The sequence below is a fragment of the Microcaecilia unicolor genome, unplaced genomic scaffold (genome assembly GCF_901765095.1).
Source record: "Microcaecilia unicolor unplaced genomic scaffold, aMicUni1.1, whole genome shotgun sequence".
Lineage (NCBI taxonomy): Eukaryota > Metazoa > Chordata > Amphibia > Gymnophiona > Siphonopidae > Microcaecilia > Microcaecilia unicolor.
Genome location: NW_021963850.1, coordinates 6,167 through 30,241, shown reverse-complemented (window position 1 = coordinate 30,241; position 24,075 = coordinate 6,167). Strand labels below are relative to the sequence as shown.

General features: G+C 43.3%; 1 protein-coding gene across 1 annotated transcript in view; it reads left to right on the top strand.

The window, feature by feature from the left end:
- Positions 1-23,329, top strand: part of LOC115459679 (P2Y purinoceptor 2-like) — a 123,933-nt gene extending 100,604 nt beyond the window's left edge. Inside the window, exon 2 of the mRNA XM_030189486.1 lies at positions 22,213-23,329. Coding sequence (XP_030045346.1) covers positions 22,216-23,280 — 1,065 coding nt within the window. The 5' untranslated portion in view covers positions 22,213-22,215 and the 3' untranslated portion in view covers positions 23,281-23,329. The remainder of the gene's footprint in view (positions 1-22,212) is intronic.
- The last annotated feature ends 746 nt before the right edge of the window (positions 23,330-24,075 follow it).

Here is a 24,075-nt window from a genome sequence, read left to right as displayed (position 1 = left end):
TATACCTCTATCACGTCTCCCCTCAGCTGTCTCTTCTCCAAGCTGAAAAGCCCTAGCCTCCTTAGCAATAAGTGTTGTCGCTTAAAATGTTCGCCGTAGCGCGAAAAAGCGGGCTCTAGCAAAAAGCCTCCTCCTGTACACCGGTAACCAGTAAAAGCCGTATGTGTTGAGGCACTTGACCTACATTATCTATACATTGCAGAATCATTCTGACCCCTGAGGCAGGTGTCTTCTGACGCCGAAACACGGCCCGTGTCGGGTCATCTGCTAATAAAGTACTCCAGTGTTGCTTTTTTTTTGTGTCTGTATACTTTGGTTGTATGCTGTTCTACCCTCTCTATTTGTGCTATGGTTTGGGATAGGTGAAGGTCTGCCAAGGCAGAGGAACACTGAGATCCCACCATGAAAACAGCGAAAAGAAGGGAGTGGGAAATGGACCAAGCTGACCAGGAACAAATGAGGAGACTTCAGATGGTGGTAAAACATTTATTGGCGAAGACTCGACACAGCACCATGTTTTGGCAGTAAGCCTGCTTCAGGAGTCTTTATAAAACATATGTAAAACCATCAAATGATCAATAAACGTTGGTACAAACAGATGTTGAAAAATAGTCTTGAGAAAGACCTTTGATGAAAATTGAAAATCCGGCGTGGAATAAGATAGGACTGGGGGGCACGCAATAAAGTTACTAAGTAGTAAATTTAAAACAAATCGTAAAATAATATTTCTTCACTTAATGTGTAATTAAACTTTGGAATTCATTGCCAGAGAATGTGGTAAAAGCAATTAGCTTGTAGGGTTTAAAAAAGGTTTGGATCCTTTCCTAAAAGTCCATAAGCCATTATTAAGATGGACTTGGGAAAATCCACTGCTTATTTGTAGGATAAGCAGATTAAAATCTGTTTTACTGGTCTGAGATCTTGCCAGGTACTTGTGACCTGGATTGGTCACTGATGGAAACAGGAAACTGGGCTTGATGGACCTTCGTTCTGTCCCAGTATGACAACAAATACTGTATGTTCTTATACGTCAGTGTACATTCTCGGATATTCAATGCCAGGAGTCCCACATGCCCCAAAGGTTTTAAGCCCTGCTCCCCACCACTGATCACCCTGGACTCCCCGAAGGATTATGGACAAGCACCTCCTGGACCACTGTTGCAGATTCCGTTCCTGAACCTTATACCAGCACATTAATTCAGCAGACAGAAAACTTTCAGTAGTTAGTCAAAGAGGAAAAGAAGGAAAGCCCCCTCCTTCCTTTCCAGTTTATTTCTGGAAGAACATGTCACAATTTGATTTCTGGAAGAAAGACCTCATGGAACAGTGTTCTGTGTCAGGTTACTAAGAACATAAGAATAGCCATACTGGGCAGACCAATGGTCCATCTAGCCAAGTATCCTGTTTCCAACAGTGGCCAATCCAGGTCACAAGTACCTGGCAGAAACCCAATTAATGGCAACATTCCATGTAGAACCCTAAAGAACAAGCAAGATTCTGGAATCCTAAAGAGTGTGGATATCTGGTGAGCTTCTTAATGAGTCAGAAAACCTCTGGCTAAGCTTATTTATTTTATTTTCAAATTTTATCCTATCAGAATACTTTATCTTGAGTCAGTACAGCATGCAGAGTGGAGGAGTGGCCTAGTGGTTAGGGTGGTGGACTTTGGTCTTGGGGAACTGAGTTCGATTCCCACTTCAGGCACAGGCAGCTCCTTGTGACTCTGGGCAAGTCACTTAACCCTCCATTGTCCCATGTAAGCCACATTGAGCCTGCCATGAGTGGGAAAGCGCAGGGTACAAATGTAACAAAAATAAAATAGATACTATTGGAGATTCTACATGGAATGTTGCTATTCCACTAGCAACATTCCATGTAGAAGGCTGCGCAGGCTTCTGTTTCTGTGAGTCTGACGTCCTGCACGTACGTGCAGGACGTCAGACTCACAGAAGCAGAAGCCTGCGCGGCCACATTGGTGATCTGCAAGGGCCGACTTCTACATGGAATGTTGCTAGTGGAATAGCAACATTAACATTCCATGTAGAATCTCAAATAGTAGCAACAGTGGAGGAGTGGCCTAGTGGTTAGGGTGGTGGACTTTGGTCCTGAGGAACTGAGTTCAATTCCCACTTCAGGCACAGGCAGTTCCTTGTGACTCTGGGCAAGTCACTTAACCCTCCATTGTCCCATGTAAGCCACATTGAGCCTGCCATGAGTGGGAAAGTGCGGGGTACAAATGTAACTAAAAAAAAGGTACTTATCTCTTTACTGGCGTACACTGTTGGAACCGCCCTACAGCGAGCCCCTGTTTCGCCTGTGCTTCCTTAGAAGCGTTATCTTTTTCTGCATTTTCTGAGCGTACCCTACATCGTACAATAGCAAGAAATAAACCAGCCAAGAGACATCCACAACAAAGAAAACGTTTCATTCAATGTGGAAACTGAAACGTGTGAAGCAATTCTTCCCGAGGAAAACATTTCGCTACCTGATACAATCAATGGTACTAAGCCATGTAGACTACTGCAATGGAATTTATGCGGGATGCAAAAAAAACCAAACATTATATATTTATTTATTATTACATTTATATCCCACATTTTCCCCACTGATTGCAGGCTCAAAGTGGCTTACAATAAATCTGTAATAAGGCTACAGTACAAGAGGTACAATTATACAATTGAGAAGTATGAATAGAATAACAATAAACAGCGATAGGTAAATGATAATAACGGGTAATTAGTGTCCTTGAATCATATTAATGGTAAGAGTTAGTTCGGACTATGTTGAACCTGGGGAATAAGCCTTCTTAAACAGTACTGATTTCATTAATTCATTAAAGAAACTTCAGACCGCTCAAAACACAGCAGCTAGGCTTATCTTCAGAAAAACGAGATTTGAAAGCGCAAAAGCCCTCCGCGAAAAACTACACTGGCTCCCAATCAAAGAACGCATTGCTTTCAAAATCTGTACCCTGGTCCACAAAATTATCTACGGCGAAGCCCCAGGATACATGACAAGACTTGATCGACCTACCAACCAGAAACACATCTGAATCAACACGAACATACCTAAATCTGCACTGGACTCAAATATAAATTGACTTACACATCCAATTTCTCCTATATAGGCACACAACTGTGGAACGCTTTACCAAAAGCCTTTTAAACCACGTATGACCACCTAAACTTCTGGGAAAAAACTAAAAACTAACCTGTTTAAAAAGGCATACCCTACCGATCCAACATAAATGCCTGATTTCTGCAACACAACAAAACTAAAGAACGTAATGGACATAATTATTTATTACATTTATACCCCGCGCTTTCCCACTCAAAGCAGGTTCAATGCGGCTTACATAGTAACAGGGATTAAAGAGTTTTGATGAAGAAATATAAATTAAGTATAGTAGATTAATAAAAGAAACAGGTAGGTAGAGAAGGGCGAAAGTGAAAGGAGTAGGAGAGGTATGAGCAAGGGAAAGTGTGCATTGGAGGAGGGGTAGAGGAGGTGGAGGGTGATGAGACATGGGATAAGCATAGGGAAATTAGGTGGTAGAAGTAATCTAGGTCAATGTTGCTTTCTCCTGGATATGTAATGGGTAGATGAGTTCATAGGATTAACCTGGGTCATTTGGGTAGGCTTGCTTGAACAGTTGAGCTTTTAGTGATTTCCGGAAGGGTAGATAGTCACTGATTGATCGGATAGCTCTGGGGAGGGCTAACTGGCATCAATTCAATTTACACACACATCTTCCTAGTCGAACACAACTCTTCCATAATGTGGCTGTGCCACATGAACTTGATCTTACCACAATATCACTTTGTATTTGTTTACACCGGAGTCTGTAACGCCTCTCCAGTACTATGTAAGCCACACTGAGCCTACAAATAGGTGGGAAAACGTGGGATACAAATGTAACAAATAAAATAAAAATAAATAAATAAAAAAGGAATATCAAAGAACATAGGGAGTCTTTTACTACGGCCTTAGTAAAAGACCCTCATAATTCTGTAAAAAACAAGGATATAGTACAATATCCAAAATATCTGATCCATTAAATTTCTGCCTTAGAATCCACCTTTTCCTTTTCTCTTAATAGTAGAAAAGATTCCAGTTGAAAAGGGTCATAATAAATATATCTCCGTGCTTGAAAAGTAATGAAATAATGACAGAGGTAGCAAAGAAGAAGAGATGACCCCAGAGCCAAAGCTCGCTGCCTAAGAGCCAAAAACTGCTTCCTATGCAGCCGAGTAACTCTGGTCACATCAGGGAAAAAATCACTAGGATGACCACAAGCAAAATATAACTTCAGTATTTTCACTTTTTTCTTGCTCCGTATTGAAGGTCACTCGTAGGGTTGCCCTTGTTTGAATAATATACTACTACTACTACTACTTAACATTTCTAGAGCGCTACTAGGGTTACGCAGCGCTGTACAGTTTAACAAAAAAGGGCAGTCCCTGCTCAGAAGAGCTTACAATCTAAAGGACGAAATGTCAAGTTGGGGCAGTCTAGATTTTTTGAATAGAGGTGTAGTGGGTAGGTGCCGAAGGCGACATTGAAGAGGTGGGCTTTGAGGAAGGATTTGAAGATGGGCAGGGAGGGGGCCTGGCGTATGGGCTCAGAGAGTTTATTCCAGGCGTGGGGTGAGGCGAGGCAGAAAGGGTGGAGCCCGGAGTTGGCGGTGGTTGAGAACCTTCAAGAAATTCAGTTAAATGAAGAGAATCCAGCCCTTCCTGCCTTGGCTACTGAATAAATGCATAATAGCAATTCAAAAAGGACATTGAAACAACTGTATCAAAAAGCAAAACTTCCTTGAGGCATTTCTTCAAGAGTATTTCTGGAGTTGGCAAGTGCTGAATTGGAAAATTTAAAAACCACAAATACTTTATTCTTAACACTAGCCGTTGAGCCTGTAAAAACGGGCTAGTAAACGAAGGGGGGGGTTTGAAAGGCCCCCCCCGGATAGGTCGCCGCCGCCCCTTCCCCCCGGGGTCGCCGCCGCCACCCCCCCTCCCGGAGTCCCCTCCGCCACCCCTCCACCCGGGCCGGGTACCTGGCTTCACTATTCAAACCGCCGGAACGCAGCACACAGCTCATCTGAGCTGCCGTCCGCCTTCCTTCTTCTCTGCGTGTGTTCCGCCCTCGTGTGACGTAACGTCGGCGAGGGCGGGACACAGGCAGGTAAGGAAGGCCAACGGCAGCTCAGATGAGCTGTGTGCTGCGTTCCGGCGGTTTGAATAGTGAAGCCAGGTACCCGGCCTGGGTGGAGGGTGGGTGGCGGTGGCGACTCCGGGTGGGTGGGGGGAGCGGTAGCGGCAACCCTGGGGGGGGAGCGATGGCGACGGCGGTTCCCTCACTCGCAGGTGCGCAGGTTCCCTCTCTGTCATGCCCCCGTCATCACGTATTGACGTGGGGGCGGGACAGAGAGGGTCTCTACTGCGCATTTGCGAGTGAGTACGCCTCTTGCCATTTATATGTTTGATAGTTTCTAAATTATCAAGGCACCTCTGTATATATAAGTCGTCTTTGATACCAGCAAACATTAGCATTCTGCAATGTCTTAATCTGAGACAAATTCTGAGATTGATTTTTATCTATAGAGGCAATTCTAGTGTCCATATCTTGGAGCTTAACCCCTATCTGATGAGAAAAAAAATACATAACTGAGGAACAGTATCTTTCAAATGACAATTGTTTTCTTTCTATAACTGATTGCTTAATTCCATTATGTTATCCATGTTCTTTATGTAATACCAATTGTATCTTTTAATCTGGTATGGTGAATGCCATGACGGAACATTGTACGCCACATTGAGCCTGCAAATAGGTGGGGAAAATGTGGGATACAAATGCAACAAATAAAAACTCTCCAGATATCCACCAAAGTAACATCTTTTAGTGGAATCTGATTCCACAGGAAAAACCACCACCCCCTCTTCCCCCCAACTGCTCCGCCACCCAATTTCAGCTAAGCTTCTGAGGATCCATTCCTTCTGCACAGGATTCCTCTATGCATATCCCACGCATGTTTGAACTCCGTTACCGTTTTCATCGCCACCACCTCCCGCGGGAGGGCATTCCAAGCGTCCACCAGGCGGGGGCAGGGGTCGGGGGGCTTGGACCCAGGGACGGAGTTCTTGATCTCGGTCATTGTCCGTTTCTATCTTTGGATGGCACGGTGCGGAGTCTCCCTGCGCCAGGAGTTCAGGTCAGTAGAACGGGTTAGCTGGGATATTGTTGGAGCTGTGTGGGAAGTGGCACGTTGGGAGCGGGTAGAAGTAGGGAGGGGTACATTTTGCAAATGGTGGAAACATGTGCGATTGAAGCCACCTTGAATTTGTTTGAATTTATTTGACTGTGTTGGGGGGGTAGGGGGTTTGGTCTGTCTTTGTAAATAGGGGATTGAGGGGTATTTATGTACCTTTTAGCTTTTATGTATCTGGTTTTTCGTTTCCATTAATAAACGAATTTTCCAAGCGTCCACCACCCTCTCTGTGAAGAAATACTTCCTGACATCTTTCCTGAGTCTGCCCCCCTTCAATCTCATTTCATGTCCTCTCGTTCTACCGCCTTCCCGTCTCCGGAAAAGATTCGTTTGCGGATTAATACCTTTCAAGTATTTGAACGTCTGTATCATATCACCCCTGTTCCTCCTTTCCTCCAGGGTGTACATGTTCAGGTCAGCAAGCCTCTCTTCATACGTCTTGGAACGTAAATCTCTATCTTCTATCACTTATCAGTGCAGATGGGAAAATAATGATAAAGTATTTGCAATGAGATTAGCAAAATATATCTAAAAGCTCACGCAACTAGATCAAACTGATTTTGCAGGTAGCAGGCCCTCTGCCAGCAGCACAGCAAAAAAGGAGTAGGATGGTCGGGCTCTTTCAATAACCCAGGGAGATGTATGTAGTTACAAATTAATGGTCATCAAATGACTTGACACAGCAGCCGTGTTTCGGCGCTTGTGCGCCTGCCTCAGGAGTCTAAAAAACATACAAAAGTCATACAACAATCATATATAAAGAGATCATGTATACAAAAAATCATATAAAAACCTGAATCATAAGTAACACCATATATTTCAAGGAAAAGATTAAGTGGTCATACCTCAGCTCTGCCAGTAGCACCAGGCTCTGCATCCAGGTAATGCAATTAGCAAAACAGCTGGATATACCAGCCTTCTCGGTGTCTTTTGATGCCAAGAAAGCATTCTATAGAGTGGAGTAGAGATATATGTTTTGGGTAATGGTATGGTTTGGGATAGGGCCTTCAAGACTAGGACAACAGGAGTACTTTATTAGCAGATGACCCGACACGGGCCGTGTTTCGGCGCAGAAGACCCTGCATCAAGGGTCAGAATAAGTACATAAGTACATAAGTAATGCCACACTGGGAAAAGACCAAGGGTCCATCGAGCCCAGCATCCTGTCCACCACAGCGGCCAATCTAGGCCAAGGACACCTGGCAAGCTTCCCAAACGTACAAACATCCTATACATGTTATTCCCAGAATTGTGGATTTTTCCCAAGTCCATTTAGTAGCGGTTTATGGACTTGTCCTTTAGGAAACCGTCTAACCCCTTTTTAAATTCTGCCAAGCTAACCACCTTCACCATGTTCTCCGGCAACGAATTCCAGAGTTTAATTACGTGTTGGGTGAAGAAACGTTTTCTCCGATTTGTTTTAAATTTACTACACTGTAGTTTCATCACATGCCCCCTAGTCCTAGTATTTTTGGAAAGCGTGAACAGACGCTTCACATCCACCTCTTCCACTCCACTCATTATTTTATATACCTCTATCACGTCTCCCCTCAGCTGTCTCTTCTCCAAGCTGAAAAGCCCTAGCCTCCTTAGCAATAAGTGTTGTCGCTTAAAATGTTCGCCGTAGCGCGAAAAAGCGGGCTCTAGCAAAAAGCCTCCTCCTGTACACCGGTAACCAGTAAAAGCCGTATGTGTTGAGGCACTTGACCTACATTATCTATACATTGCAGAATCATTCTGACCCCTGAGGCAGGTGTCTTCTGACGCCGAAACACGGCCCGTGTCGGGTCATCTGCTAATAAAGTACTCCAGTGTTGCTTTTTTTTTGTGTCTGTATACTTTGGTTGTATGCTGTTCTACCCTCTCTATTTGTGCTATGGTTTGGGATAGGTGAAGGTCTGCCAAGGCAGAGGAACACTGAGATCCCACCATGAAAACAGCGAAAAGAAGGGAGTGGGAAATGGACCAAGCTGACCAGGAACAAATGAGGAGACTTCAGATGGTGGTAAAACATTTATTGGCGAAGACTCGACACAGCACCATGTTTTGGCAGTAAGCCTGCTTCAGGAGTCTTTATAAAACATATGTAAAACCATCAAATGATCAATAAACGTTGGTACAAACAGATGTTGAAAAATAGTCTTGAGAAAGACCTTTGATGAAAAATTGAAAATCCGGCGTGGAATAAGATAGGACTGGGGGGCACGCAATAAAGTTACTAAGTAGTAAATTTAAAACAAATCATAAAATAATATTTCTTCACTTAATGTGTAATTAAACTTTGGAATTCATTGCCAGAGAATGTGGTAAAAGCAATTAGCTTGTAGGGTTTAAAAAAGGTTTGGATCCTTTCCTAAAGTCCATAAGCCATTATTAAGATGGACTTGGGAAAATCCACTGCTTATTTGTAGGATAAGCAGATTAAAATCTGTTTTACTGGTCTGAGATCTTGCCAGGTACTTGTGACCTGGATTGGTCACTGATGGAAACAGGAAACTGGGCTTGATGGACCTTCGTTCTGTCCCAGTATGACAACAAATACTGTATGTTCTTATACGTCAGTGTACATTCTCGGATATTCAATGCCAGGAGTCCCACATGCCCCAAAGGTTTTAAGCCCTGCTCCCCACCACTGATCACCCTGGACTCCCCGAAGGATTATGGACAAGCACCTCCTGGACCACTGTTGCAGATTCCGTTCCTGAACCTTATACCAGCACATTAATTCAGCAGACAGAAAACTTTCAGTAGTTAGTCAAAGAGGAAAAGAAGGAAAGCCCCCTCCTTCCTTTCCAGTTTATTTCTGGAAGAACATGTCACAATTTGATTTCTGGAAGAAAGACCTCATGGAACAGTGTTCTGTGTCAGGTTACTAAGAACATAAGAATAGCCATACTGGGCAGACCAATGGTCCATCTAGCCAAGTATCCTGTTTCCAACAGTGGCCAATCCAGGTCACAAGTACCTGGCAGAAACCCAATTAATGGCAACATTCCATGTAGAACCCTAAAGAACAAGCAAGATTCTGGAATCCTAAAGAGTAACAAAATTCCATACAGAATCTCAAAAAGTAGCAACATTGTATCCGCAGAAACCCAAATAGTACTACTACTACTACAAATCATTTCTATAGCGCTACCAGTCGTACGCAGCGCTTCACAATTTAACATGAAGAAAAGACAGTCCCTGCTCAAAAGAGCTTACAATCTAAATCAGGACAGACAGACAGGACAAATAAGACATAAGGGTAGGACAGACAGATAGGACACGTGGAGGGGCATAATTGAACGAAAATGTCTATCTCCATGGGCGTTTATCTCCGAGAACGGGTCCGTGAAGGGGCGGACCGAACCGTATTTTCGGAAAAAAATAGACGTCCATGTTTTATTCGACAATTTGTGAGCTGGGCGTTTTTGTTTTTCAGTGATAATGGAAAATGAAAGCGCCCAGCTCAAAAACGAATAAATCCAAGGCATTTGTTCGTGGGAGGGGCCAGGAGTCGTAGTGCACTGGTCCCCCTCACATGCCAGGACACCAACCGGGCACCCTAGGGGGCACTTTTACAAAAACAAAAAAAAAGGTAAAAGAGCTCCCAGGTGCATAGCACCCTTCCCTTGTGTGTTGAGCCCCCCAAATCCCCCTCAAAACCCACTGCCCACAAGTCTACACCATTACTATAGCCCTAAGGGGTGAAGGGGGGCACCTACATGTGGGTACAGTGGGTTTGGGGGGGTTGGACGACTAAGCATTAAGCAGCACAATTGTAACAGGTAGGGGGGGGATGGGCCTGGGTCCACCTGCCTGAAGTCCACTGCACCCCCTAACAACTGCTCCAGGGACCTGCATACTGCTGCCAGGGAGGTGGGTATGACATTTGAGGGTGAAAGTAAAAAGTTGTGAAACATCATTTTTTGTGGTGGGAGGGGTTTAGTGACCACTGGGGGAGTCAGGGGAGGTCATCCCCGATTCCCTCTGGTGGTAATCTGGTCATTTAGGGCACTTTTTGGGGCCTTATTCATGAAAAAACAGGGTCCAGGAAAAGTGCCCTAAATTCTAGCTACAAACGCATACTTTTTGTCCGTTATCGGCGAAAGGCGCCCATCTCTCCTCGGCCGATAACCACGCCCCAGTTCCACCTTCGCCACGCCTCCGACACGCCCCCGTCAACTTTGTACGCTTCCGCGATGGAGTGCAGTTGAAAACGTCCAAAATCGGCTTTCCATTATACCGATTTATTCGTTTTTGTGAGATAAACGTCTATCTCCCGATTTGGGTCGAAATCTAGGCGTTTTTCTCTTTCAATTATAAGGTGGATAGGGAAAAGGGATTATTGAAGAGAGGAAGACAAGATAAAGGTTACGAGCAGGTGACAAGTTAGGAATTAAAAGCAGCATCAAACAGGTAGGCTTTTAGTAGCAAGATTCCGGAATCCCAAAGAGTAACAAGATTCCAGAGTAATAATATTCCATGCTACCAATCCAAAGGCAATTTAAGATAATAACAGGGCTCAGGGTGGCCTAATTGATTGTTTTCCTTTTCATAAAGCTTCCTTGTGAAAGTCCAAATGAAGCTCAGAGCAGGGTGACTATGTATTTAATTACATGGCTGCACACACTCAGCTTTCTGGTTTAAAAGCACTCTGCAGTAGTAATCCAGGGAGAGTGAACGAAATGAGGTGCACCTGAATCCCGCAGCAGCGATAAAACATTCTTTCCTAGCCTCACAGGTAAGTGATTGGCTTCAAATCACTAGTCAGCACTGCTCCTTAGCTCGTACTTATGTTTATGTTTAATTATGTTAAATTAAAACTTGATATGTAAATATCACTCTCTCATTCCTACTTTGGTCCGCTTCTAATTTTCTTTGGAATGGCCAGATTAAGAGACTGGGCAAAGGTAGAGTAAACTTTAGTGCAAAATATCTGTGGATATTATGTCTTCTGTCATTTTGAAATGACACATTTTTATCCCAGGCAAATAGCTCTGCACTAAATAATATGAGTATTGTGTTCAGTTCTGGTCGCCTCATCTCAAAAAAGATATAAAGGAATTGGAGAAGGTGCAGAGAAGGGCGACGAAAATGATAAAAGGGATGGGACGACTACCTTATGAGGAGAGGTTAAGAAGGCTAGGACTCTTTAGCCTGGAAAAAAGGCGGCTGAGGGGTGATATGATTGAGGTCTACAAAATAATGAGTGGGGTAGAGGGGACAGATGTGAAGCGTTTGTTTACGCTTTATAACAGTAATAGAACCAGGGGACCCAAGATGAAATTAGAATGTGGTAGGTTTAAAACAAATTGGAGAAAGTTTTTCTTTACTCATTGCCGGAGAAGGTAGTGATGGCAGCTGGCCTTGCTGAGTTTAAAGGGGGTCTGGACAGATTCCTGAAGGAAAAGTCCATTGATCGTTATTAAATTTTGGGTTTTTTGCCAGGTTCTTGGGGCCTGAATTGGCCGCTGTCAGAGACGGAGTGCTGGGCTTGATGGACCTTTGGTCTTTTCCCAGCGTGGCAGTGCGTATGTACTTATGTAATATTAGCCAGGTTGAATGGAGGGGTCGGGTAAAAACATTTTATATAACTTTTTCTCTGTGATGTTATTTGTGAATTTTTGTCTTCCACATATGTTGCAGGAAATGAAAGAATTATGGAAGAAAAGCACTATACAAAATTTGTTGTGTTCCTCATCTCACAGCCAATGCCCAAAACATTCTTAGCTCCATCACAACAAAATCAGAGATTAGCAAAATAAAAAATGTACCCATCCACCCAACTTCCAGGAGTTGGTTGGCTGATAAATTGTATATTCACTTAGATTAATTCATGCCAAAGTGCAGGGTAAGTTTGTCTTACTTAAGAAATGTGTTTATGATTGGATTTTACAGAACATTTAGCAACAGCGCTGCTTTCTTAAAGTTGTCTAATCCTTAAGTTGTCTTAAAGTGGAGGAGTAGCCTAGTGGTTAGTGCAGTGGACTTTGATCCTGGGGAATCCGCTCGGAGGAAAAGGAAGGTGAGCAGTGGAGTTCCTCAGGGTGTCGGTGCTGGGGCCTATTCTGTTTAATATATTTGTGGGAGATATTGCTGAAGGGTTGGAAGGAAAGGTGTGCCTTTTTTGCGGATGACACGAAAATAGCCAATAGAGTGGATACCCTGGAGGGAGTAGAAACGATGAGAAGGGATCTCCCAACGTTAGAAGAATGGTCGAGGGTCTGGCAGTTAAGGTTTAATGCCAAGAAGTGTAGAGTGATGCACTTGGGGTGCGGAAACCCAAAAGAGAGATACCAGATAGGAGGGGAGAGATTAGTAAGCTCGACTCAGGAGAGAGACCGTGGGGTGTTGGTGTCGGAGGATCTAAAGGTGAAGAAACAATGCGACAAGGCGATGGCCATGGCCAGAAGGATGCTAGGCTGCGTAGAGAGGGGCATAACCAGCAGAAGAAAGGAGGTGTTAATGCCCCTCTGTAAGTCATTGGTGAGGCCCCATTTGGAGTATTGTGTTCAGTTTTGAAGACCGTATCTTGCTAAAGATGTAAAAAGACTGGAAGCGGTGCAAAGAAAAGCTACGAAAATGGTATGGGATTTGAGTTGCAAACCGTACGAGGAGAGACTTGATGACCTGAACATGTATACCTTGGAGGAAAGGAGAAACAGGGGTGATATGATACAGACATTCAAATATTTGAAAGGTATTAATCCGCAAACGAACCTTTTCCGGAGAGGGGAAGGCGGTAGAACTAGAGGACATGAATTGAGGTTGAAGGGGGGCAGACTCAGGACTAATGTCAGGAAGTATTTTTTCATGGAGAGGGTGGTGGATATGTGGAATGCCCTCCCACGGGAGGTGGTGGAGGTGAAAATGGTAATGGAATTCAAACATGCATGGGATAAACACAAAGGAATCCTGTTCAGAAGGAATAGATCCATGGAATCTCAGCGGAGACTGTGTAGAGACGCCGGTAATTGGGGAAACAAAATGGGAGCTGGGCATACTTCTACGGTCTACGCCCTGATCGTGACTGAATAGATAGGGATGGGCTGGAGTGTAAATTTTAAGGGGCTTCGATGTTAGCTTCAGAACTTAGTACAAGAACAGTACTGGACAGACTTCTACAGTCTGTGCCCTGAGAAAGGCAAGGACAAATCAAACTCTGATACACATATAAAGTATCACATACCATGTAAATGAGTTTATCTTGTTGGGCAGACTGGATGGACCGTACAGGTCTTTATCTGCCATCATTTACTATATGTTACTATATAAAAGTGGTGTGGTAGCCATGTTAGTCCACTTTTAAAGGTAATCAATAGAAATAAAACAAAATAAAACATGGAAAAGAAAATAAGATGATACCTTTTTTACTGGACATAATACATTTCTTGATTAGCTTTCGAAGGTTGTCCTTCTTCGTCAGATCGGAAATAAGCAAATGTTGGTAGATGACAGTATATATAAGTGAAACATTAAAGTATTCCAGTGGCAGTCTAACAGGATGGGGGTGGATAGGTGAGAGACAGGGAGATATGCATGGAGACAGGAGGGTGACAAACAAAGCAGTATATTTTTATGGTTTATAATGGGCTAGAAACCCCAGATCTTTGTTAAGTCCTGTCTGGTGGGTGTCAAAATATTTAATCATTCTGACTTCAAAGGTCTTACGTTCCTGTATTGTTTTAAAGTTACCTTTCAGGATTCTTACTATGAAATCACTGGTACAGTGTTCTGGTTTTGTAAAGTGGCGCCCCACAGGCGTGACATCCTGGCTGTCACTGGCATTTTTCATGTGATGTCTATGTAAATTAAATCTTGTCTTTAGCATCTGGCTTGTTTCTCCAATATAGCATCCTTCGTCACATTTTTTACACTGAATGATGTATACCACATTGGAAGATAAGCATGTGAAGGATTCCTTTATGTTGAATATTTTTCCTTTGTGAATGACCGTGGGGTCCTGTGAAATGTTTTGGCATAGTTTGCAGCTGGATATATTGCAAGGATGTGTGCCATTCTCTTCTTTTTGAGTCTGTGTTGGGAGTAGAGAGTTGCACGGGGACAGAAATCTGACCCATCCCTGCTGGAATCTTACCTGTCCCCACCCATCCCCACTGGAATCTTATCTATCCCCACAAAAATTTAACCCATCCCAACCCGTCCCCACCCATCCCTGCAAGAATTTAACCCATCCCTGTAAGAATTTAATGGTACATAAAAGAACATTCCGGTCAGCTCCCTCAGTCTCTCTCTGGATTTGAGCCACAGCACTGTAGGCAAGGAAGGAATTGAAGTTGAAACTTGGAACACTCTGGTATGCACATGTAAAATGTGTCTCTGATTTACTGGCACTGTGTGCTGATAGGTCACCACATGCACGTGCCAGAAGGTCAGGTGACATCCGATGCTCATGCCTGTGTCAGAGCTGAGGTCTGTGTATCAGCCTGGGAGCAAGGAGGATTAATTGTAACATAGTAAGTGACAGCAAATATTTTATTTATTTATTTATTGTATTTGTATCCCACATTCCCCCACCTATTTGCAGGCTCAATATGGCTTACATAGATTTGTTGACATTGTCATAACAGGATATCAGATACAGTTAGTAGTGTGTAGCAATCAAGAAAGGGAAGAGGGAAGAAGGGAGGGAGTGAATTGGATAGCTGTATAAGGTAAGCTTTCATAGTTGAGAGGGTTGGTGAGGTGAGTTAATGAGGTTGTGGGTGCTCATTGTAGGCCTTGTTGAAGAGGAATGTTTTCAGCAATTTTTGAAAGATAGTTGTTTCGTTGATTGTTTTCAAGTCTGTGGGTAGTGCATTCCATAAAGACATGAACCGTCCATCCAGTCTGCCCAATAGTCACACTCATTATCAATTCATGATTAAATCAACGAGTGTGATATTATATACTTGGATTATAGTCTTTCGTGTTTCTGGAGCGTAGACCATAGAAGTCTATCTGGCCCTACCCTTATGTTCTAACTGCTGGAGTTGCCATTGAAGCCCACCACTCTATTTGTCTTCTCATTTGTGGGACACAGACTGTAAAAATCTGTCCAGCACTGTCCTTATGTTCCAGCCACTGACGTTGCTGTCTAAGCCCTTTCCAGCCCATCCTAAACCAGATTGCCATGTATGAGACACAGATCATACAAGTCTGCCCAGTATCAGCCCTAGTTCATCAAAGCCAGAGTCGCCATCTAAGTGTCACTTGACACATCCACACACATGCAGCCATTTAAGGTTAGGTTTTATATAACTTCCATTTTCTAATTGGAGATCCTTTGTGTTCATCCCATGCCTTTTTGAATTCCATCATCATTTGTGTCTCTACCACCTCCTTAATGAAAGACTTTCCACATTTGTGCTGTCAAAGCAAGAAAGAAGAGGAAGAGGAGACAGCACTCAAAGAACTTTGAGTACTCGGTAGATGAGAGGCTGGTACAGGTGCAGCTTACATTTCCACGGGAACCCCACAGAACTGCTTCTGTCCCCGCGGGAAGCCCGCAGAACTGCTTCCGTCCCCATGGGAACCCTGCAGAACTGCTTCTGTCCCTGCGGGAATCCTGCGGGTTTTGCGGGATTCCCGCAAACCACGTTCCCATGCAGCTCTCTAGTTGGGAGCTTACTTCTAATTAGCTTGTGTTTTAAGTTGGGTGGCTGTCGGAAGGCAAGCACTGGTGGGGATGGGAATATCTCTTTCAGTAATTCATCCTCCTGGAGTAGAGGCTGCAGATCTTTCATGATTTTTCTTAATTTCACATTTCACAGGACCCCACAGTCATTCACAAAGGAAAAATATTCAACATAAAGGAATCCTTTACATGCTCATCTTCCAATGTGGTATACATCATTCAGTGTAAAAAATGTGACGAAGGGTGCTATATTGGAGAAACTTGCCAGATGCTAAAGACAAGAATTAATTTACATAGACATCACATGAAAAATGCCAGTGCCAGCCAGGATTCCACTCCTGTCCTGTGGGGCGCCACTTTACAAAACCAGAACACTGTACCAGTGATTTCATAGTAAGAATCCTGAAAGGTAACTTTAAAACAATACAGGAACGTAAGACCTTTGAAGTCAGAATGATTAAATATTTTGACACCCACCAGACAGGACAACAAAGATCTGGGGTTTCTAGCCCATTATAAACCATAAAAATATACTGCTTTGTTTGTCACCCTCCTGTCTCCATGCATATCTCCCTGTCTCTCACCTATCCACCCCCATCCTGTTAAGACTGCCACTGAAATGCTTTGATGTTTCACTTATATATACTGTCATCTACCAACATTTGCTTATTTCCGATCTGACGAAGAAGGGCAACCTTCGAAAGCTAATCAAGAAATGTATTAAGTTGTGTCCAATAAAAAAGGTATCATCTTCTTTTCTTTTCCATGTTTTATTTTGTTTTATTTCTATTGATTACCTTTATATATAAAAGTGGAAATGAGGGAAATAAAGTTCTAAACTTGTCCGAAGAAAGCTAATTAATAGCTTGCATAACAAATGAAATTAGGGCACCAAGTAATCAGTTAGGTGCACCGTTTCTCCAGTTATACAAAACAAGGATCAGAAAGGATACACAATGTGGGAGAAAAGTTTAACATGCCAGATGTGCAGCATGGCTTCGCTAGTGGCAGGTCGTGTCAGACAAATCTGACTGTCTTCTTCGACTGGGTGACCAAACAGTTGGATGAGGGAGGGGCGCTTGATGTGGTACACTTGGATTTCAGCAAAGCCTTTGACACGGTTCCGCACGGGCGCCTGATAAATAAATTGAGTGCCCTCGGAGCGGGACCTAGTGTAACTGATTGGGTAAAAAATTGGTTGAATGGTAGGAGACAGAGGGTGGTGGTAAATGGAGCTTGCTCTGAGGAAAAGGAGGTAGTCAGTGGAGTACCGCAGGGATCGGTCCTAGGGCCGGCTCTTTTTAACGTCTTTGTGAGCGATATTGCGGAAGGGCTGTCTGGTAAGGTTTGTCTCTTTGCGGATGATACTAAACTCTGCAACAGGGTGGACACCCTGGAGGGTGTGAATGACATGAGGAAGGACCTAGTGAAGCTAGAGGAATGGACCGATATTTGGCAACTAAGGTTTAATCCCAAAAAATGCAGGGTCATGCACTTGGGTCGCGAAAATCTGAGGGAATGGTACAGTATAGGGGGTGTAGTGCTTCAGGGTACGAAGGAAGAGCGGGACTTGGGGGTGATTGTGTCTGATGACGTTAAAGCTTCCAAACAGGTAAAAAAAGCGACGGCCAAAGCCAGAAGGATGCTTGGGTGCATAAAGAGAGGCATGAGCAGCAGGAAAAAGGAGGTGATAGTGCCGTTGTATAAGTCTCTGGTGAGGCCTCATTTGGAGTACTGCGTGCAGTTCTGGAGACCACATCTATGGAAAGATATAAACAGGATGGAGTTGGTCCAGAGGGCGGCTACGAAATTAGTAAGAGGTCTTGATTGCAAAAATTATAGGGACAGGCTTATGAACCTCAACATGTATAAGCTGGAAGAGAGGAGGGAGAGAGGAGACATGACAGAAATGTTTAAATATCTCAAGGGCATTTATGTACAGGAAGAGAGCCTTTTTCAAATGAAGGAGAGCTCTGGAATGAGGGGGATTATGACAAAGTTAAGAGGGAATAGGCTTAGGAGTAACCTAAGGAAGTATTATTTCACAGAAAGGGTGGTGGAGGCGTGGAATGGCCTCCCGGTGGACGTGGTGGAGTCGAGGACTGTTCCAGAATTTAAAAGGGCATGGGATAAACATGTGGGATCGCTTAGGAACAGGAAGAATTAGTGGTTACAGAGGATGGGCAGACTGGATGTGTCATAGTAACATAGTAGATGACGGCAGAAAAAGACCTGCATGGTCCATCTAGTCTGCCCAAGATAAACTCATATGTGTATACCTTACCTTGAATTTGTACCTGTCTTTTTCAGGGCACAGACCGTGTAAGTCTGCCCTCCCCTATCCTAGCCTCCCAACCACCAACCCCTCTTCCCCCCCCTCTTCCCCCCACCTGCTGTCATGTTTCTAAGTTTACTTGCAGCATCTAAATTATATATACAGTAGTACCTCGGTTTTTGTTGACGTCTGTTTTCATCGTTTTCGGATTTCATTGATTTTTTTCAACGAGAAATTTGTCTCGGGTTTTCGTTGGTTGCCTCGGATTTCGTCGAAAAAGAAGGACGTCCATCTCCCAGTTTGTATCGGAAGTCCTTCTCCCGATTTTGGGCGTCCTCGTTAATTGCCTCGGTTTTCATCGGTTTCGGATTTCGCCGATTGTTTTCGGACAGATTATTGACAAAAAACGAGGTTTCACTGTATATAGTATTTAGAAGCATCCCTCTTGTTGCTGAAACAGTAAAGAAAACAAAAATTTCTGCAGTTAATACAAAACAATAAATTGAGAAAGTTTGCACTCAGATAATGGTCCCAAATAAGAAAGCTATCAATGTATTGCTTATACAAATTAGGGCAAACTAGGCAGTTGCCTAGAAAGGCTCTGGAACGGCACAAAACATTTTCATTCAAGGTACATAAAAGAGATTAACAACTTCAGAATCTAAACATTCACTCTTCCTGGAGTACAGAACACACACATATATATATGTAGCAATACTTATGTACTTATGTAATCTTACGTTTTGTCTGCTAAGGAAGCACACAATGGTTGAAACTGACTGTGGCCCTTCTGCAGGGTCACCGAATAGCCCTGAAATATCTTGATTGGCTTGCCAGCATATTGTAGGGTGTCCCATTTCTATCGGTAGCCCCAGACAAAATCTCCTCCTTATGCGCAACACATAATTAAACACTGGAATTTGTTGCCGGAGAACATGGTGAAGGCGGTTAGCTTGGCAGAGTTTAAAAAGGGGTTAGTTTCCTAAAGGACAAGTCCATAAACCACTACTAAATGGACTTGAGAAAAATCCGCAATTCCAGGAATAACATGTATAGAATGTTTGCACGTTTGGGAAGCTCGCCAGGCGCCCTTGGCCTGGATTGGCCGCTGTCGTGGACAGGATGCTGGGCTCGATGGACCCTTGGTCTTTTCCCAGTGTGGCATTAGTTATGTACTTATGAGGCCTCCATTTCCCTTCCTTCACATGCCCGACTTTGATGTGTTCTTTCAAGACACAGTGGACCCACGCTGTTTGATAGTGCGAACGCTGACGATAGCCAGCGCTTCATTTCTGTAATTAATGTTCTCCCTGCTCTTGTTTCAGGCAGTCCAACGATCCGGAGGTTGTTTCGGCGGGCTCTGTTTTATAGCCATCAAGTTTTTCAGATTGTTCCCACAGTTTTTTACAGGCTGGCGAGTGCTCCGTCTGTTTTCAGGGCTGCATCCTGCAATGTGCACAACCGCTGTTCTAACTCCCCTGTTCTGTGTGTGAGATCTACTACCAATGTCTCCATACTGGATAGCTGGTCGGAGAGCTGAGTACGTTTAGGCTCCATTGCCTGACCCACTGCGGTAGTAATCTGGTGCAACTGTTGTTGACATACTGGGAAAGACCAAAGGTCCATCGAGCCCAGCATCCTGTTTCCAACAGTGGCCAATCCAGATCACAAATACCTGGCAAGATTCCAAAAAAGTACAAAACATTTTACACTGCTTATCCCAGAAATAGTGGATTTTCCCCAAGTCCATTTAATAACGGTCTATGGACTTTTCCTTTAGGAAGCCGTCCAAACCTTTTTTAAATTCCGCTAAGCTAACCGCCTTTACCACATTCTCTGGCAACGAATTCCAGAGTTTAACCAAATGTTGAGTGAAGAAAAGTTTTCTCTGATTCGTTTTAAATTTACTACATTGTAGCTTCATCGCATGCCCCCTAGTCCTAGTATTTTTGGAAAGCGTGAACAGACGCTTCACATCTACCCGTTCAACTCCACTCATTATTTTATAGTAAGCTCGCTGCCTTTTTCCAGTCATTTCTCCTCCTAAAAGTCACACAGATTTGTTCATGAGGTTTTGGGGCACAATTGAATAACTGTGCGTCCCACTGCACAAGGAAATTTCAGAGTTAATACTGCAAAAGAGAGAAAGATGAATGTCTCTATCCTCTCTCTGCATCACGTGATTTCGAATATTTGAATACTTTTACTGCTGGAAGTTGTTTGTTGCCTATGATCAACTTATTCTTGCTGTACACCGCCTTGGGTGAATTTTTTTTTTTTCAGAAAGGTGGTTTATAAATTCTAAGAAATAAAAATAAAATTCATGCACATTACAGTGCATAAATGTTTAGAATAATGACATATACGTGTGTAAATTCAAACATCCTGCCTAAGCATTATTTTGCACATACCTGCCTAACTTACATAGCACATATTTGCAAACGGGGTTACCACATTCCTCTCTAGAGAAATTACAGCTATTAGGCTACTTTGCTGTGCGCATTGAACAGATCGTATTACACCTCTATTGAAACAATACCATTGGTTACCTGTAGAACAAAGGGTTAAATACAAAATAGCAATTTTGACCTTCAAAGTTCACTGCTTTGGCTACCCAGAGTACTTAAGTCAATCTTACAATTCCCTATACTCCCACTTGAATCTTAAGATCCTTGAATGACCGTCTCGTCCTTCCAGGACCAAGACTTGCGCACTGCGAGTTGACTAAACGTTGTGCTTTTTTTTTCTTTCGGGCACCTTACATCTGGAATGGTTTACCATTACATGTCTGCAGTATTCTCAAACTTAAGAACTTTAAATCAGAGTTGAAAACTTGGCAGTTTAGAATGATAGAGCTGGCAAGAAGTTTGCTTTGTTCTTTTATGTCCCTTTTTTGTTGTTGTTATCTTTTGTTTTAATGTATCTGTCCCTTTTCTCTTGAAAAATGGAGCTATTTTCCTTTCTTTTTATAGCCTGTACACTGCTTAGATCTGTTTGTCAGTTAGAGAGGTTTAGCAAATTTTTAAGTAGAGGAGTGTGGTAGCCGTGTTAGTCCACTCTTAAGGTTATCAATAGAAATCAAACAAAATAAAACATGGAAAAGAAAATAAGATGATACCTTTTTTATTGGACATAACTTATATCATTGTGGTAAATGTCATTCAGTGTAAAAAATGTAACGAAGGATGCTATATTGGAGAAACAGGCCACATGCTTAAGACAAGATTCAATTTACATAGACATCACATGAACAATACAGCCAGTAGGGCCCCCACCCCGGTGGGACAGCACTTCACAGAACCAGGACACTGTACCAGTGATTTCACAGTGAGAATCCTGAAAGCTAACTTTAAAACCATACAAGAACGTAAGACCTTTGAAGTCAGAATGATTGAATATTTTAACACCCAACAGAAAGGACTTAACAAGGATCTGGGGTTCCTAGCCCATTATAAACCATAAAGCTGTATGTCTCTGTTGATCACCCCACCCCTCACCTATCCACACCCATCCTGTTAGAATATCAATGATATGCTTTGATGTCCCCATGCATACCTCCTACCCACCCCCATCCTCCCACCCTGTCAGACCGTCATAGTAATGCTTGAATGTTTTCACTTATATACACTGTCAGCTAGCACATTTGCTTATTTCCGATCTGACGAAGAAGGGCAACCTTCGAAAGCAAATTTTTAATGAACTATGGGGAGCAGCATGGTTGCATCATAGATGGGGGCTTCCACTTACATGTGCTGTATTTAAATGCCCGCATTTACCCTGGCTCTATGACTGGCATAAGTGCGGGCACCTTCATGTTAGGCGTGTCGATACTGGGTTACACTAGCATTCTATAATGGGTCCCAGGCACCTTGGTTCTGTTTTAGAATAGGCCCAACCACACAGCCTCGCACTGCCTAAATAGAGGTTCCCAGTTATAGAATTGCCTCCTAAATGACTTTATAAAATTACTCCCCACGATGTTCAGTACGTTGTCTGTTATTTTCTTTATGTAAAATTAATAGTATTTTTTTTCCTACTCTTTTAAAGAGAATGGCGAACTTCCCGACAACAACCCCATGGGCCGGACTGATACCGAACGTAACAAACTCCAGTGATGGTGGGAGACTGTACAAGTGCATGTTTAATGAAGATTTCAAGTACATTCTTCTTCCTGTGTCCTACGGCATTGTGTTTTGTGTTGGACTGACCCTCAATGTCCTATCTCTCTATCTGTTCATCTTCAAGATTAAACCGTGGAAAGCCTCCACCACATACATGTTCAATTTGGCACTATCAGATACTTTGTACGTTGTGTCCCTTCCATTGTTGATACATTACTACTCCAAGGAAAACCACTGGCCCTTCGGCGTGGCCTTGTGCAAAATGGTTCGTTTCCTGTTCTACACCAACCTCTACTGCAGTATATTCTTCCTCCTGAGTATCAGTATTCACCGCTTCCTGGGTGTCTACTACCCCATTCAGTTGCTGCGCTGGGGACATGTCCGCTGTGCAAGGATTGTATCTGTCATTGTCTGGATCACCGTAATCGGGTTTCAGTCCCCACTGCTCTACTTTACCAGGACCAGCATGAATGGTGATTGCATCATCTGCCATGACACCACCAGCCCGGAACTGTTTGTCCAATTTGTCGACTACAGTTCGGTCTGCCTGGCTTTGCTGTTTTGTGTCCCCTTCACGGTCATCATCATTTGCTACAGTTTAATGGCTCGGACTCTGATGCGGCCAAGTTCAGCAACCTCAACGCCTTCCAAATCCAAACAAAAGTCCATTAAAATGATTATCATTGTTGTTGTTGTTTTCATTATCTGCTTCTTACCTTTCCATGTCAACCGCACTCTGTATTATTACTTTCGGAAACATGACTTTAACTGTGACACTCTAAATGCCATGAACATTGCCTATAAAGTAACTCGGCCCTTGGCCAGTGCTAACTGTTGCCTGGACCCTATTTTGTACTTTTTGGTGGGGCAAGCCTTTCGGAGGAGGCTCCCAGCTAGGAAAAAGGACAAACACATTAGAAATTGTTTTGCTCCACCTGTAAAGATGGGAGCTGGGCAAGAGAACAAGAGACAATCAGTCATAACTATCATGTGAGAGGAAAGACCCCTTCCAGTTGCTCATCTCCAGCTTTCGGTTGCACAGTGTGTTGACTCTCAGCATGCAAAGAGGAAAAGGATTTTGGTTCTCGAGCCTGTGGATAACCCTATGTCTCTGTGGTCACTGTATTGTTGACTAGGGTAGCTGCCCTTGGACTTTTGCTTCAAGTCCACTATTATGTACTAATTATCTAGCTCCTATATTCTGATCCTCATCCCTTTTTGTCTGAGATGGTTAATGGTACAAGTTTACTGAAGTTCAGTCATGATACTTAAATGCACATTGTGACACCATATTGAAGTGCAAGTACACTGCTGTTCTACATGTCTACCATTCTGTATTTCTGTGGCTAACACTCTCTTCCTCCCTGTCTCATCAGCTTGTAACCTTGGGGTCATCTTCGACTCCTCCCTCTCATTCTCTGCACATATTCAGCAGACTGCTAAAACCTGTCATTTCTTTCTCTATAATATCACCAAAATTCGCCCTTTCCTTCCTGAGCACACTACCAGAACCCTCATCCACACTCTTATCCAGTGTGTTTTTCTAGCAAAAAAGGTGCCGGTACTCAAATGCCTGGCCACCCTTCAAGGGTGGGTTAATCACTGAGGAACCCACCCCACAATACCTATGCCCCCTGCAACCAGTCACAGAATCTATGACAAGGCAGAATTGGTGTGTAGAGTCTGAGCTCTTTCATTAAAATTTGGGGACCATGGGTCAATTTTAGCAGACAATGGAAAAGGTTCCGGTACTCAGTACCCCCTCAAAAAAAGCCCTGCTCTTATCACC